Source organism: Grammomys surdaster, unplaced genomic scaffold (genome assembly GCF_004785775.1).
Source record: "Grammomys surdaster isolate TR1022 unplaced genomic scaffold, NIH_TR_1.0 125928, whole genome shotgun sequence".
Taxonomy (NCBI): Eukaryota; Metazoa; Chordata; class Mammalia; order Rodentia; family Muridae; genus Grammomys; species Grammomys surdaster.
The window spans coordinates 2301601-2315287 of NW_021620751.1; the positions used below are offsets into that span (position 1 = coordinate 2301601).

The 13687-nt window shown below is 37.7% G+C and overlaps 1 protein-coding gene across 2 annotated transcripts in view; it reads right to left on the reverse strand.

Annotated features, from left to right (window-relative positions):
• The window catches only part of Adamts3 (ADAM metallopeptidase with thrombospondin type 1 motif 3), a 215308-nt gene that overhangs the window by 11073 nt on the left and 190548 nt on the right, over positions 1–13687 (reverse strand). Inside the window, exons 15-18 of one of the 2 annotated variants that reach the window (XM_028752617.1) lie at positions 11578–11701; positions 8076–8156; positions 6334–6497; positions 2007–2172 (exon numbers count right to left, since the gene is read on the reverse strand). In XM_028752617.1, the coding sequence (XP_028608450.1) occupies positions 2007–2172; positions 6334–6497; positions 8076–8156; positions 11578–11701 (535 nt within the window). Of the gene's footprint in view, positions 1–2006; positions 2173–6333; positions 6498–8075; positions 8157–9299; positions 9384–11577; positions 11702–13687 lie in introns of both variants that reach the window. The other variant, XM_028752615.1, reaches the window with a different exon arrangement.

Here is a 13687-nt window from a genome sequence, read left to right on the forward strand (position 1 = left end):
CAGACAATATTCAAAACCTGCCACTATCCTTGTCAAGTTCTTTCCAGTGAGGCTTTACCTCTCAGGGACCACGTGGTTCATCTAATATCCAAGTCCTCTTGGCTTCCACCAACAGGAGTAATCTCCCAAACTACATCTTTATGGCATTTACTATTCTTGAAATGTATAAGCCAGTTGTTTTGAACAGTGCTATTGAAATATACCTTGCTTAATCATCCCTAATGGTGAGACTCTGCTTATTGTAACCCTCTGACCGTGTCTTCAGGGCCACACGTTAGACCACTGAAGGATTTTAATTGAAAAAAAACAATATAATTCTAGTCATCCATTAAGTTAAAAGCATTATCATGTAAAGAAGAGAAGAAAATCAGTAAAGGAGGAATCACAATAATCTTCTCTTCCAAAACAGTGAAGGAAGCCCTGTGAGGCAGGCACAGATGCTATGCATATTAAAATGTCACTGATAACCCTGAGGACCATGTCTATGTGGAACATAGGAACAGTGAGGATCCAAATTAAATCAGTATCTTGCAATGGGGAACGAAGGGCCATTCTTAAAAGTGCCAAATATCTTATGCCCTTTCCGGAAACACCGTAGAAATACAGTCTGAACATTAATTAAATTTGATTTACCCACAATTCTCTACTATAATTTTTTTGTTTTATTATTCAGTACTTAATTAGATAGTGGTTACTGTAACTATTCTGCTTGTAGGGGCGAATTCTGTCATTGCCTGTTTAATACTAGAGTATCCGTTGTGCAGAACTACACAAACAGATTGATAAAAATGGGGTCCATCTCGTGGATATGGTCTGGGAAAACGAGAGAAGAAATTCAGTACAGCAAGGCAGCATGGTACTCAGCTAAGTTGGTCTGAGTCCTATGTTTTTGGAAGAACTACTTATCATCCCTGTTTAAATTTCACCATCAGTATAATAAAGATTAAAAACAGTACTGATATTGTAGAGCCATTGTATGGACACACAGATATATGAAGCATTCAGTATAGCAGTAGCATCAAAAACACAGCATAATTAAGTACATATAGGATGTTATTAACTGTGCTCTTGCTAGCACAAACAGAAAAGATGTCCATACACATGGAAAGCAAAATGGAGAAGAGGCAGGAGCCTCAGTAAATGGGAATGGAGGAAGTTTTAGATTTTGGGAAAAGCGATTAAGGTGCTACTGTGTTGGGGTTGGCCTGGTGCTGCTGTGTATTCAAATGCTGAATACTGCCCCCCAAGATCTGCTTATAGTCCCATGAGCGCATTCTCATATACAACAAATAATGATGTTAAAGGTTGGTCGCCAATCTTCTCTGACCGGTTAAATAAAGGAGCTCCAGGCAATGACTGGGGAGAATAGAGGTAGGCAGGGCTTTGATTACCAGGCTGAGGGTCGCAGGTAGGAACCACTAGGAAGGAGGAGGAGAAGGAAGACAGGCAAGGAGGAGGCTGCCATGAAAGGAGGTGGACCATGGGCATGTGGCCAGGAGAAGTGCATCCTGAACACAGGCTGGTGGACCAAAAGGCAACCCGGGAGATACTCAAACAGCAAGTACTTGGGGAGCCCAGCTGAGAATTAGCCAGTCTAGCATAAAAAATAGATTAAGAATAATTTGTCCAGTAATCATGCTAAAGCAAAATAAATAAATCTAATGGGACTCGGTCTCCATTATTGGGGGGCTGATGGGGTCATATTAAGAACTATTGAGTTAATTAGTAACTTTTAAAGCAACACTACTGTATTGAACACAAGACATGAACGTTAGAGAAGAGAGTACGGGGATCTTAGGTCCTCCATTGGTTTAAGTAAGTGGTTCTCAACATGTGGGTCATGACCTCTTGTGTGTGTGTGTGTGGGGGGGGTCAAACGACCCTTTCATGGAGGTTGTCTCTGAGCTCAGAAACACAGATGTTTACATAATAACTGTAGCAAAATTGCATTTGTGAAGTCCCAATACAGAATGATAAACTGCTTTGAAAATGAATACAGCTGTTACCTCCACCACAGGGTTTGGAGCACTGAGACCAGCTCTTCAATGCCCACTCGAAGGTATCCAGCTCCTCCTGGATGACGTTGTTGCTGTTGATCGTCGGCACCGAGTCTTCATGGATGATGTACTTATACGTCAGGCTCGAGTGCGTGTCATTCTCCTGAGGTATGATCTAACACATGTGTGAGATATGTAATTAGTACATAAACAACAGGTGGCTTCACCGTGACCTTACGCATCTCAGCATATCGACACTTTCAAAGCTGGATACGTTTAAGGTAGTTCTTAGAATGCTCTGGTTCCCACCAGCTCACGTGGTTGAGTGCAATATTAAAGGAAAAATACAAACATAGAAAACTTGGAATAGAGTGATATAAGATACACGCTGAAGAGTAAAAATGTATATTATCAAAATAACTGTTATTTTCTATCAGTTACCTTAAACTGTACCGTCTCTACAGTGTATTTTAAAGTTCTTTATAATATGCTGCTTTATTATAATGACTACGTTCCTTCCAGAAAAAAAAAATTTGGAAGAAGATATAGAAACAACAACAAGAAGACCATTCATGACTCTATAGAACAAGAGAAAAGTCAAACTAGCTCTTATTATGTTGAGATATTCCTTCAAGAGAGTGTCATCATGTCTCTCTGTATGAACACAAACAGTATAAATCAATGAATATTTGTACCTTTATGGAGACTTCAGGATTTTCTCAGAACTCTCAAGGCTTCTGTACCCTTTAACTTTTAAAAACTCCATTCTTCACTACATATAATTTTCCTTCTATTAATTAATTGGGTGAGAAAAAGACCATCTATGTGTATAGTTCCCTAATTTAAGATTTTCTTGTTCCTTGTCAATTGTGCATTAATTGTACAATGACACTTGTACAATTGTTGGCCACCCTCCCTCTCTTCATAAAGCAATACTTTTTTCTTCCTTCAGTCATTATGCTGTTTTCCACATGTCCAAGACTGGGTTCTAAAAGCTCGTGACTTCTGACTTGGTCATGCTGGCTCTGTTTCTCTGCTCACTTTCAGGGAATTCTTCACCAGATACTATAAATGCTTAAAGAGTTTCCAGAGAGCCTCATGTAGTAAGGGAAAAAGGCCAGCCAGCTGCTACAGGGGCAAGGTCAGCATGATAGCTGAGGTCTTTCAACAACCCTAGGACTGGGCTGGAAAGTAAGAGCAGCCACTATACACAAGCCTCATGAGAGTCACAGTGTCCCAATGGTCTGGGAAACTACTTTCAGATATACCATCCACAGACACTACAGAACATGCTTTTGTTTATCTACTGTTTCGAGGGAACTTTTCATGCAGTATCAGAAAATGAATTTTGACATATATGTGCAAAAATATCTTAGTTTATACAAAAAATGAGTGTAAAGGATTCATAAACCTAAAGGAAATGTAAAACCTTCAGAAGATAAATGTTCTGATGTTGCGCAAAACATTATTTCATGACACTTGTTGGGGAGTGGTCTGGGGATGCTAGGTATTCAAATGCTAAATACTGTCCCCAAGGTCTTGTCTCCCCTATGAGTACATCCTCACATACACCAAGCGATGCTATATAAATTGCTCCCCAATTTAAAACTATTGATTAAATAAAGATGGATTCTTCCAATTACTGGGGAAAACAGAGGTAGGGAGGGTTTCAGTTACTGGGCTGGGGGTTTGCAGTTAGGGACCATGAGAGGAGGGACAGAGGGAGAAAGGTGGAGAGAAGAAGAAAGAGTAGGAGAGAAAAGGAGATCTCCATTAGATGTGATGCACCAGGAATGCATGGCCGACTGAAATGCCCCCTGAGGACAGGATGATGGAGCAGAAGTAACCCAGGCAAGACTCATGGGTACAGTGGCAATTCTGGGCAGCCTGGGATAACCCGCTGCAACCTAGGGATGGGAGATAGCTGCTGGAATCAGTCATAGAAGACTGAAATGGATACATTGAGATCCCATCCATACAAATCAAAATGGCTATCATCAAGATAAAAAAGGCTAACAGATACTGGTGAGTATATGGAAAACTTTGTACACCATGGTTCATCACTTTGCAGAAAAAAAAAAATATATATATATATTTAGTAATCTGTTAAACTCCACCTCCACAGTTACCTGGCACCTGGCAGGTAGCCCTGCCCACTATAAAAGGGGCTGCTTGCCCCTCCTCTCTCTTGCTCCATTGACCTTCCCCTGCAGGTTGCCGTCTCCCCTCCCCCCTTCCCTTCCTCCTCTCTCCATGTGGTCATGGCTGGCCTCCATTTTTCTACTCCTCTCTCTCTCCTCTCTCTCTCCCACTCTCTTAATAAACCTCTCCTTGTGGAACTGTCTAGTCTGCTGTGATCTGTCTCAAGCTGCGTGTTAAAACCATATATATATGCATGCCATATGTCCCAGGTATACTACCCTTGTGTATATACTGAAATGAATCTAAACACCACAGCGATACCTGCATATCCATGTTTACTGCAGTATTATACATAGTATTAAACTAACCTAGATGTCAATCAACAAATGACCAGGGAAAGAAACCATGATACATATGAAATTGGGGTTTTACCCAGCCATAAAGAACAAACTTACATTTTCAGAAAACTGTGTAGAAGTGAGCATGTTCGGCGAAGTAGGGCAGCCTCAGAAAAGAAATGTTGCATACGTGTTTCTCACATGCAGGGAAATTATTATATGTGTGAATGACATGGAAGTAGAGGGGAAAGATGAGGAGTGATGTTTCCAGAGGGTAGGGGGAACAAGATAGTGTGCACGGTGGGGAAAGGACATCAAATACAGCATGTCTAATCTTCAAATAAACTTATTATCTGTAATGTGAACGCAGAGAGCAGACTATAGCAGGAAGGGGCCAGCTGTAGGAAAAAGCGCGTAAGGGTAGAGGGGGTGGATACGAGCAAAACACATTGGCATATAAAATCATAATGAAACTGATTCTTTCTCACATTAATTAAAACTAGTACTATAAAATCCTTAAAAAGTAGCTCCAGAAAACCGGCACACCGCATTCAGAGACTTCTCACACAAATGTGACTCTCATCATAAATAATGAAGTCCAGTACACAACTGTTCTGCCACTGCAGGAAACACACTTCCTGTTTATGAACCCCTTAGTCACATACATCTTCAGAGGAGTAGAGGACCTGAGAACTCCAAAGCTTTCTAACACTTTGGTCAGCTTTTATACTTTTAATAGTTTCATTTGTAGCTGAAACAAAACCTTCAGAAGTTCTAGAAGAACTCTTCACAAGGTTTGAACATTATTGCTCATTTGTTTCCGACTCTCTTTCTGCAATTATGTTACATTTTTTTAGACTGTTCAGTCTCACATAGAGGCTGCCTGCTCCCTATACTTTATGAAACAGCACCCTCTATCGGCTGGGTCTGCACAGGACCCATGGCTACAAGGAACCCTCCACTGCTCCCTGGAAGAGTTCTTAAGAGCAGATTCCCCAGGGACTGCTAAGTGTGTCTCCTAGACAGACAGACCCCCTCCTCAGGACTGTGACCATACTTAGAAAAATCCACCAAATGAGCTCAAGTGTGCTTCCACTGCAGGTGGCCAGATCTTCTCACTGATAATCTCTCAACTCCCTAATGGATACTTCTCTAATAATTAACATAATCTGCATATCAACAATGACTTCTTTACACTGTATCTCTTCAAAGTTGCCAATACACTGACTAAATAACCTAAATAACAGATTTTCAAGCCACTGGCTTTTCTGGCTAAATTCTCGTGTTCTCTGGTACATTTCTCAGACCACATTTCTTGCTTTTATAGGTAAAAAAACTACTGATACAGAATTCATGATTCTAGGTATTCACTGTATATTATAAACAACATGTTTATGTAACAAGTATAAAGATAAAGACATCTCTAAGTCAAACTACGAAACTGGTAATACCCCAATTCTACACTTCTTGCAGATATCCTTCCAAAAGACATCTGGCACTTTGAATAATTTGAAAATGCCAAGAGAACTCATTGATAATATACTTATACCCCAAATACTGCCAAAGGAAGTTCACCATACAGAAGGCAAATAAGAGTGTATTAAAAGGTACATCAAAAATGCTAAGCTCATGACAATAAGAACCTACCTTTTGTTTCTGTTGCCTTTACTTTGTCTTTCAAGAACAATGTCATACTAGTTAAAATGTATGAGAATGTTTCACACAGACAGGGAGAAGTAAATAGAATTACAAAAAGAAACAAGGAAATGTCCAGTCAGATATTTTAGCTAAGCGTGTTTTCAGGTAAGTTAAATTATAAACAAAACCAACCATGTAACATGCTGCATGGCACATACCAGAACAATAACAGGGTCATGGAGTGGCCCATCCGTGTGGAGGGTTTCAATGTCATCTTCAATGTTGTAATCCCACTCCACACCAAGATCTATGAAGGTCCGTGACTTGGCTTCTTCCCCTTTGCCATTTAAGATGTAGTGACCTGTGGCTTGGTTCTTAATGGCTAAATGACAGGGAACGAGTGATGGGAATACATTTATCATATGGCAATGTTCATGACGCACAGAAAGTCTCCCCTGTTTTATTAGTAGAGACCAGTGGCTTCCTTATTAGTATCAAGCAGTCAGGATGAATGTTAGTTTCAATTGTTCCCCATTCTCTTCATTAGGCATTTAAACCACCGAGAAGCATTCCTACTGAGTTAAATAGATTAAATGGGCAGAAAATAATGTTTGCAAATATTTCCATTTTGGAAACATTGTCAAAGATATTAGAAGATTCTGACTCACTCATCCCATGTTTTCCTGGAAGGTGGGGCCACTTTGGATATAACAGATACTTTGTTAATACAGTATCTCATTAAAGATTGATACATATTGATTTGATAGCCACCCTAAAGAGCTGAACTGGTTTCCAGGCCAATAATTTTTCTGATGATAGTAAAATTGCCAGACCACTCAGAAATTGATATTGTTAGAAAAGGATGTTTATTATTAATAGATCTTAATGCATTACAGATCTACTGTTATTATATAATACTCTTCTAGTGGGAAAAATAATAGGTTATATTTACACATTGGAATTGTCTATCAGTAAGTGAGAAAACATTTCACATTTCTAACATCACTAAAAACATATTTAGTTAAAACTACTTGTTTTATATTTATTTCGCTTAAGCTTTTAAGATAATTATTTCAAGAATAATCTGAATTCTAGAGTGAAGAATAGGATTGTAAAACTATCAAAAAGAACTATGAGCATGCTGGTCGTTTATGCCATCTAACAATAAATATAATTTAAATAGCTCTAGAACCACGAAAACATGGGAATGAAAACCATTTTGCTACAAAATTTCATAGAGCTGGTGGCTAACTTTCTTAGTGTGTGAACAGAGTGCCCAGGACTTAGCATAACAGTCATGATTACACTTTTGAATATATTTTTAAAAAATTGCCAATAGTATTGGGAATTCTACATTATTCTCCCATATGATAGAAAAAGAATCTGTTTTGCATTTGTCTGTGCTAATCAAAAATTGACAACTACTAGATAGCAGAAAAAATTCACATTGGAATTTCAAAATTTTTCTGTGGCAGCTTTAAACCTATCCATTTGCCATTTTCAACAAATTATCCATCAGCCGTCTTCAACATAAAAGCAATGATTTTCTATTAACTTCCTTTAATGTGATACATTGTATTTTTAGCATCTCCTAATTCAGAGCAAAATATGATTAATAAATATAAATTTGTAAAGTTGTTTTCTCAGGAGTTATGAAGCAATTCCCTTTTCTACCAAAAGAATTTGAAGTTTCAGTTTTAAACATTTGTTTTAATGCAAAGATAGTTGAGACAACTCAATAAACTTAACACAATATTTAATTAATGACTTTGTATGCAGTCCTCATCCTCGTATACATATGTATGAATAGTACACACACACATATATATATACACACATCTATATGTATATTATATATATTAAGAGTACTTATGTACATACATATACTCCATATGTAGTGTCTTTGACATTTAATGTTGAAGTGCACAGAGAGGCAGTGCCAGCATACAGAAACACTTACCAAGAACATGAGGAGAAGCCTCGTCTTCTTGGATTAACACATGTCTAGCCCCAGGGGGTATATCAAACATCTTAAGGTACCCTTAGCATGTGTAGTGAATGTTGGAGGGAGCAAAGAAAACAAAAGCAACACTATGGTTAGTCCAGCACTGCATCCTTAACCTGCTCCTGTATGCAGAAGAGGGCATCCATAAATGGAAAGGAGCATCTCAGAAACTAACCTCACAGCTTGGAGACCTCTTGCAGGAGGAAAATTCATAGGTTGTGCTGACCTATGAATTGCATCAATAATTCAGGCAAACAGTTTTGATTTCCTGAGTCTCCCTGTGTGGTTTTAGTTTTCATAACTAATTTTACAGTGGTGTTGAGTGTTCATAGAAGTTGTTAGGTGGTGAACTGGGAATATTCCTTCTGCCTATATATTGTTATAAAAAGCTTCTATATATTGAAGTGTTTTAAAACTTAGACATCGACTTTAAAGAAATACTTACAAAAGGAAGACTGTATTCTATATTGCTTTTACAAATACTTCAACCTCAGTCTTCTAAACCAGGAAATATAAATTAATAGCCTTAAATTGACTATTGAAACTTAGTATTATCATAGGCCCTATAATTATATTAAAAATCACTTACAGTCCTATCCATAACTATAAATAAACAATAGAACAAATTGAGAGGCAGAGATGCTATATCTCATGTTCAGTAAAACATATGAGTCAGGTCCAGGTGAGGCAATGCCTGTCTATAATCCAGCATTTTTTGAAGCTGAGTAAGGATAATCTTGAGTTTGAAATCCTCTGTTTAAGAAGATGCTATCTCTAATAAAAACGAGTATAGGAAATTATGAAATCTAAACCTTAGTATATTATGGAGTACCTAGTTCATATGATCCAGGACATATGTACAAAGGAATCTAGATAGAAATATATAATTGCTGATGGAATAAAAAAAAGTTAGTCATTTGCATATGTATAGTTAATATTTAGCTATAGATAGACTTACCCAACTCTTACATAATATTTATTAGGGTCCAAAGTAAAGGTAAATGTTTCCTAGGACCAGGGTTTTCAGCATTTTAACCTGAGTTACAGCCCAACACAGGAGCTGAACTGTTTGCCTGAGTGAGCACTGGCTAAAAGCAGCATGCTGAAGATGCCACAGAGCGCACATCAGTGTGCGGTCATTTATGGATGCCCATCTTTCTGCAGTGTGCTACAACTTACCCAGTACATTTTTAGTTTCTCTTGTTTCAGCAAGAGAAATATTACGAGCTCCTTTGGGTAAAACGAATGCGCCTCTCGTCTTCCCTTAAATAGAATGTCATTAATTAGTGGAGGTTTCATGTTTATCAAAGTCTTGCTGTTTCATTGACTACCCCATAAGCCATTACAAGTATAATTGGGCAAGATATAAAATGTTCTGAAAATCTAAAAGTGTTCAAGTCAAAATGCGTTTACAGTAGTTAGCAAGTGCTGGTAAACTGTTAATAGTCAATGAAAGTAAGACTGAGCATAAATGCAGAATGATGGAGGTGATTTGAAGGTGGATACTTGCAGATTTCATTTTCCAGAAACGTGAGTTCCTTATGGCATCTCTTGCTTAAATGTTTGCCTGTTGGAAAAGGTTAGTTAGTCTATTGCATGACCATGACGACATTCACGAAAAGAAATGGAGGCTAGGTTATCTCTGACCACTTTGAATCTGAGTGACTCGGGGGGATATGTCACACATTCTTGTGACCTTGATTCTTGCTTAGCATGATTTTTTTTGAGGTGGTCTGAAAAACAGTATTGTGTCTTTATATTATAATATATTATTATATTATAGTATTGTATCTTATATTATTTATAAGATGAGGAAAGAATTTTCACAGTAAAAGAAGAGGCTTCCTTATATTAATTCATCCTGAAAATAAAACCAATTATTCTACACACCAAATAGAAAAATAAATGTGGCTTCATTAAAGCAAGTATATTTCACCCTCTCATTGTAATGCAGAGAAAAGTATAGTTGATGGTAAGAAAGTGTAATATTTGAACTTCAGTTCTGTTTTCTTTGTTAAAATAATATAAACATCCAGCCAGAAGTGGCATTATTTGCTTCTGAATAAATTTCAAAGTAAAAACCATGGTAATTCATCATGAAAGAATAGCAAAGATGTTAAGGATCAAGGACCATATTTGAAAAGTGGCTACCTAGATCTGACATCCAAAACACATCACAGAATTAATCTCATATTAAAATTTCCTAAAGTCAGGTAGCCAGGGTATAATTTAGATAAAATAGGACAGCGAGGATTGCTCCATTTAGATGAAGGCTAATATATCATTTTTATACATTGCTTTATAACTTATAATTGTTTAAAGTAAACCAATTTTAAATGATTTGTTTATTTTATGCACATGGATGTTTTGCCTCCATGCATGTCTGTGTACCACCTTGAGTGTCTGGGACCTGCAGAGGTGAGAAGAGTTCACCAGAGCTCCTGAGACTGGAGTTACAGATGGTCGTGAGCCACTATGTGAGTGCTGGGAACAGAGCTGGGCTCCTCTGGAAGAGCAGCCAGCGCTGTCAATCTGTGATGCAATCTGTGATGCAATCCCTAGCCCCAAACCAAATTTCTTTGTGTTCTCTCATCTTGTCAGACACTATGTTGATAATGTCAAAGGATATTCAAGAGAATCTTCATGACAACATCCTGCCAAATTTACCTTTAGCTGCTAAATTTCATAAAACATTTTCCCAATAAACCCTCATCAAATAGATGACTATTTGTTATACCATATAAACGTTTGTATGCACATATTGTGGAAATTCTTATATAATTTATGCAACTACGAATATTTTTACCTATTATCTATTGCATGAAGATAGCTTTCTAGTACAAATTTTGGTCCCTTGATGTATATAGAACTTGAGGTTCATAGGTGTGAGCGTACAACGTATCACATACAAGCAATCATATCTCAGATGATTTTTTGATTGTATCTCTTATTTTTTCTTTGCATTCTCTATACAATATATCTCTATTGTGTTTAAAATAAACATTACAGATTATACTTTATGAATACTAGATCCATAAATATACAAAATAAAATTGTCCACTTTTAAATTAGATAAGTGAAAATGTTACATGTTCAAAGTTATATTCAAAGTCTTATAATATTTTATATTTCCAGACAATAAGTTATATTGCCACATATATTTAAAATTAACCTTTAGTCCCATACACATTTGATTAAATTCAAAATAACATATAACGCAGATTTGTTTCCCCTAAGCACTAAACTACTACAGTGTCCCTTATATTAAGTAGTTGTTTTCCTCAGGGATGCTATGAAATATGAATTAATAAGTTATTATTGTTTAAACTACTTTTTAAAAACTATCTGTTAATTTCTATGATACACGTTGATAAAAAATAATCCTCAAATTCTAAAAGATGTCTCAAAATGACAAACATCAGAAAAGGGTCTCAATTCAGGAGAACACTCATCTTACCAAGTTTCCTGGGTGTTCTGGTAAACGTTCCCTTCACAGTTCGACAGTGGGAATTGTCCCCTCCACAGACCCCACACTTATCCTCAACCTTGTTGGACCCGATTTCTTTATCACAGCCCACTTTCTGTGGAGAGAAGAAGTAGGTTGATCCTGGGTAGAAAAAACGACAAGTCAAGAGCATGGTGTTCTCTCGTGTGATTCACATATTCATCAAGGCATATGGCCATGTGTCAAGCTGTAAAATGGTGTTATCTTTTAAAGGTTAGTGGAGATGTGAAGTAAAGTTCCCCCCAAGATACAAGAGACTCTCACAAAACCCCGAACGAACAAATTTAAAAGACATTTTAGAAGTGGGAAAAGTTCAAACAATTATGAAACTTTACATTCACAGAAAGAAGGGTAAGAGATCAATAGCGTACACAGCCGGAAGCCAGGTGGACTGAGCACAACAGGGAAGGGCTGTGAATGCTTAGCATGGGCGAGGCCCTGGTCAGGTGAGATGACATTTTAACAGTCAATAGACAACAACTGAAGGCTTTCTGGACTTGCTAGGACTTTTAAGTAAGTGTGGTACATGACAGGTGATTGTACTTACAAGTTTGATATAATTATGGGGACACACATTTAGTACTAAGTGCTGAAGGGATTAAAAATGATGACAAGCACATTTGACTATCACCATTCATATCTCTTCTTAAGCATTTTATGTTGGAAACTTAATCCCCAATTCAAAAGTAGTGGGAGTCAGGGCTTGGTAAAAAGCAGGAAGCCAGGTGTGGGCTGACAGGTGGGTGCTGACATGTGTGGGCTGACAGCTGTCTAATCTCAACACTCCGAAGGCTGAGGCAGGAGGATCACAATAAGTTTGGAACCAGTCTGGGCTACAGAGTGAGCCCAGAGTAATCTCAAAACAAGACAAACTAAACAAAAAGCTGTCATGATTAGATCATGAGGCTTCTCCTTTCACGAAGGAATTTTTAATGTTCTTATCACAGAGATGGGATAGTTACCAAGAGACTCTGGTGATTTCCCCAGAAGTTCTTTTATTGTTGATTATAGTTTTCACTATACTGGTGTTTTTGTTATTCCAAATGAATTTGCAAATTGCTCTTCTATCTCTATGAAGAATTGAGTTGGAATTTTGATGGGGATTGCACTGAATCTGTTGATTGCTTTCGGCAAGATGGCCATTTTTACTATATTAATCCTGGCAGTCCATGAGCATGGGAAATCTTTCCATCTTCTGAGATCTTCGATTTCTTTCTTCAGAGACTTGAATTTCTTGTCATACAGATCTTTCACTTGCTTGGTTAGATTCACAGCAAAGTATTTTATATTATTTGTGACTATTGTGAAGGATGTTGTTTCCCTAATTACTTTCTCAGCCCGTTTATCCTTTGAGTAGAGGAATGCTACTGATTTGTTTGAATTAATTTTATATCTAGCCACTTCGCTGAAGTTGTTTATCAGATTTAGGAGTTCTCTAAATTTTGGGATCACTTAAGTATACTATCGTATCATCTGCAAATAGTGATGCAGATCTGCAAATACCTAAATATAGTAAAAGCAATATACAGCAAGCCAGTAGCTAACATCAAACTAAATGGAGAGGAACTTGAAGCAATCCCACTAAAATCAGGGACTAGACAAGGCTGCCCACTCTCCCCCTACTTATTCAATATAGTACTGGAAGTCCCTGATTAGACAACAAAAGGATACAAATAGGAAAGTGTGGGTGCTTTAGTCCTTCTTAGAAGGAGTAACAAGATACTCACAGGAACAAATATGGAGACAAAGTGTGAGACAGAACCTGAAGGAGGGGCTGTTCAGAGACTGTTCCACCTGGGTATCCATTCTATGTGCAGTCACCAAAGGCAGACACTGATGTGGATGCCAGGAAGTGCATGCTGACAGGACCCTAATATAGCTATATCCTTAGACGTCTGCTAGAGGCTGACATATACAGAAGTGGATGCTCACAGCTAACCACTGAACTGATCAAGGGGTTCCCAATGGAGGAGTTAGAAGTCTAAAGGAGCTGAAAGTGTTTGTGGCCCCATTGGGAAGAGCAACAATACCAACCAACCAGAGCTCCCACGTTCTAAACCAC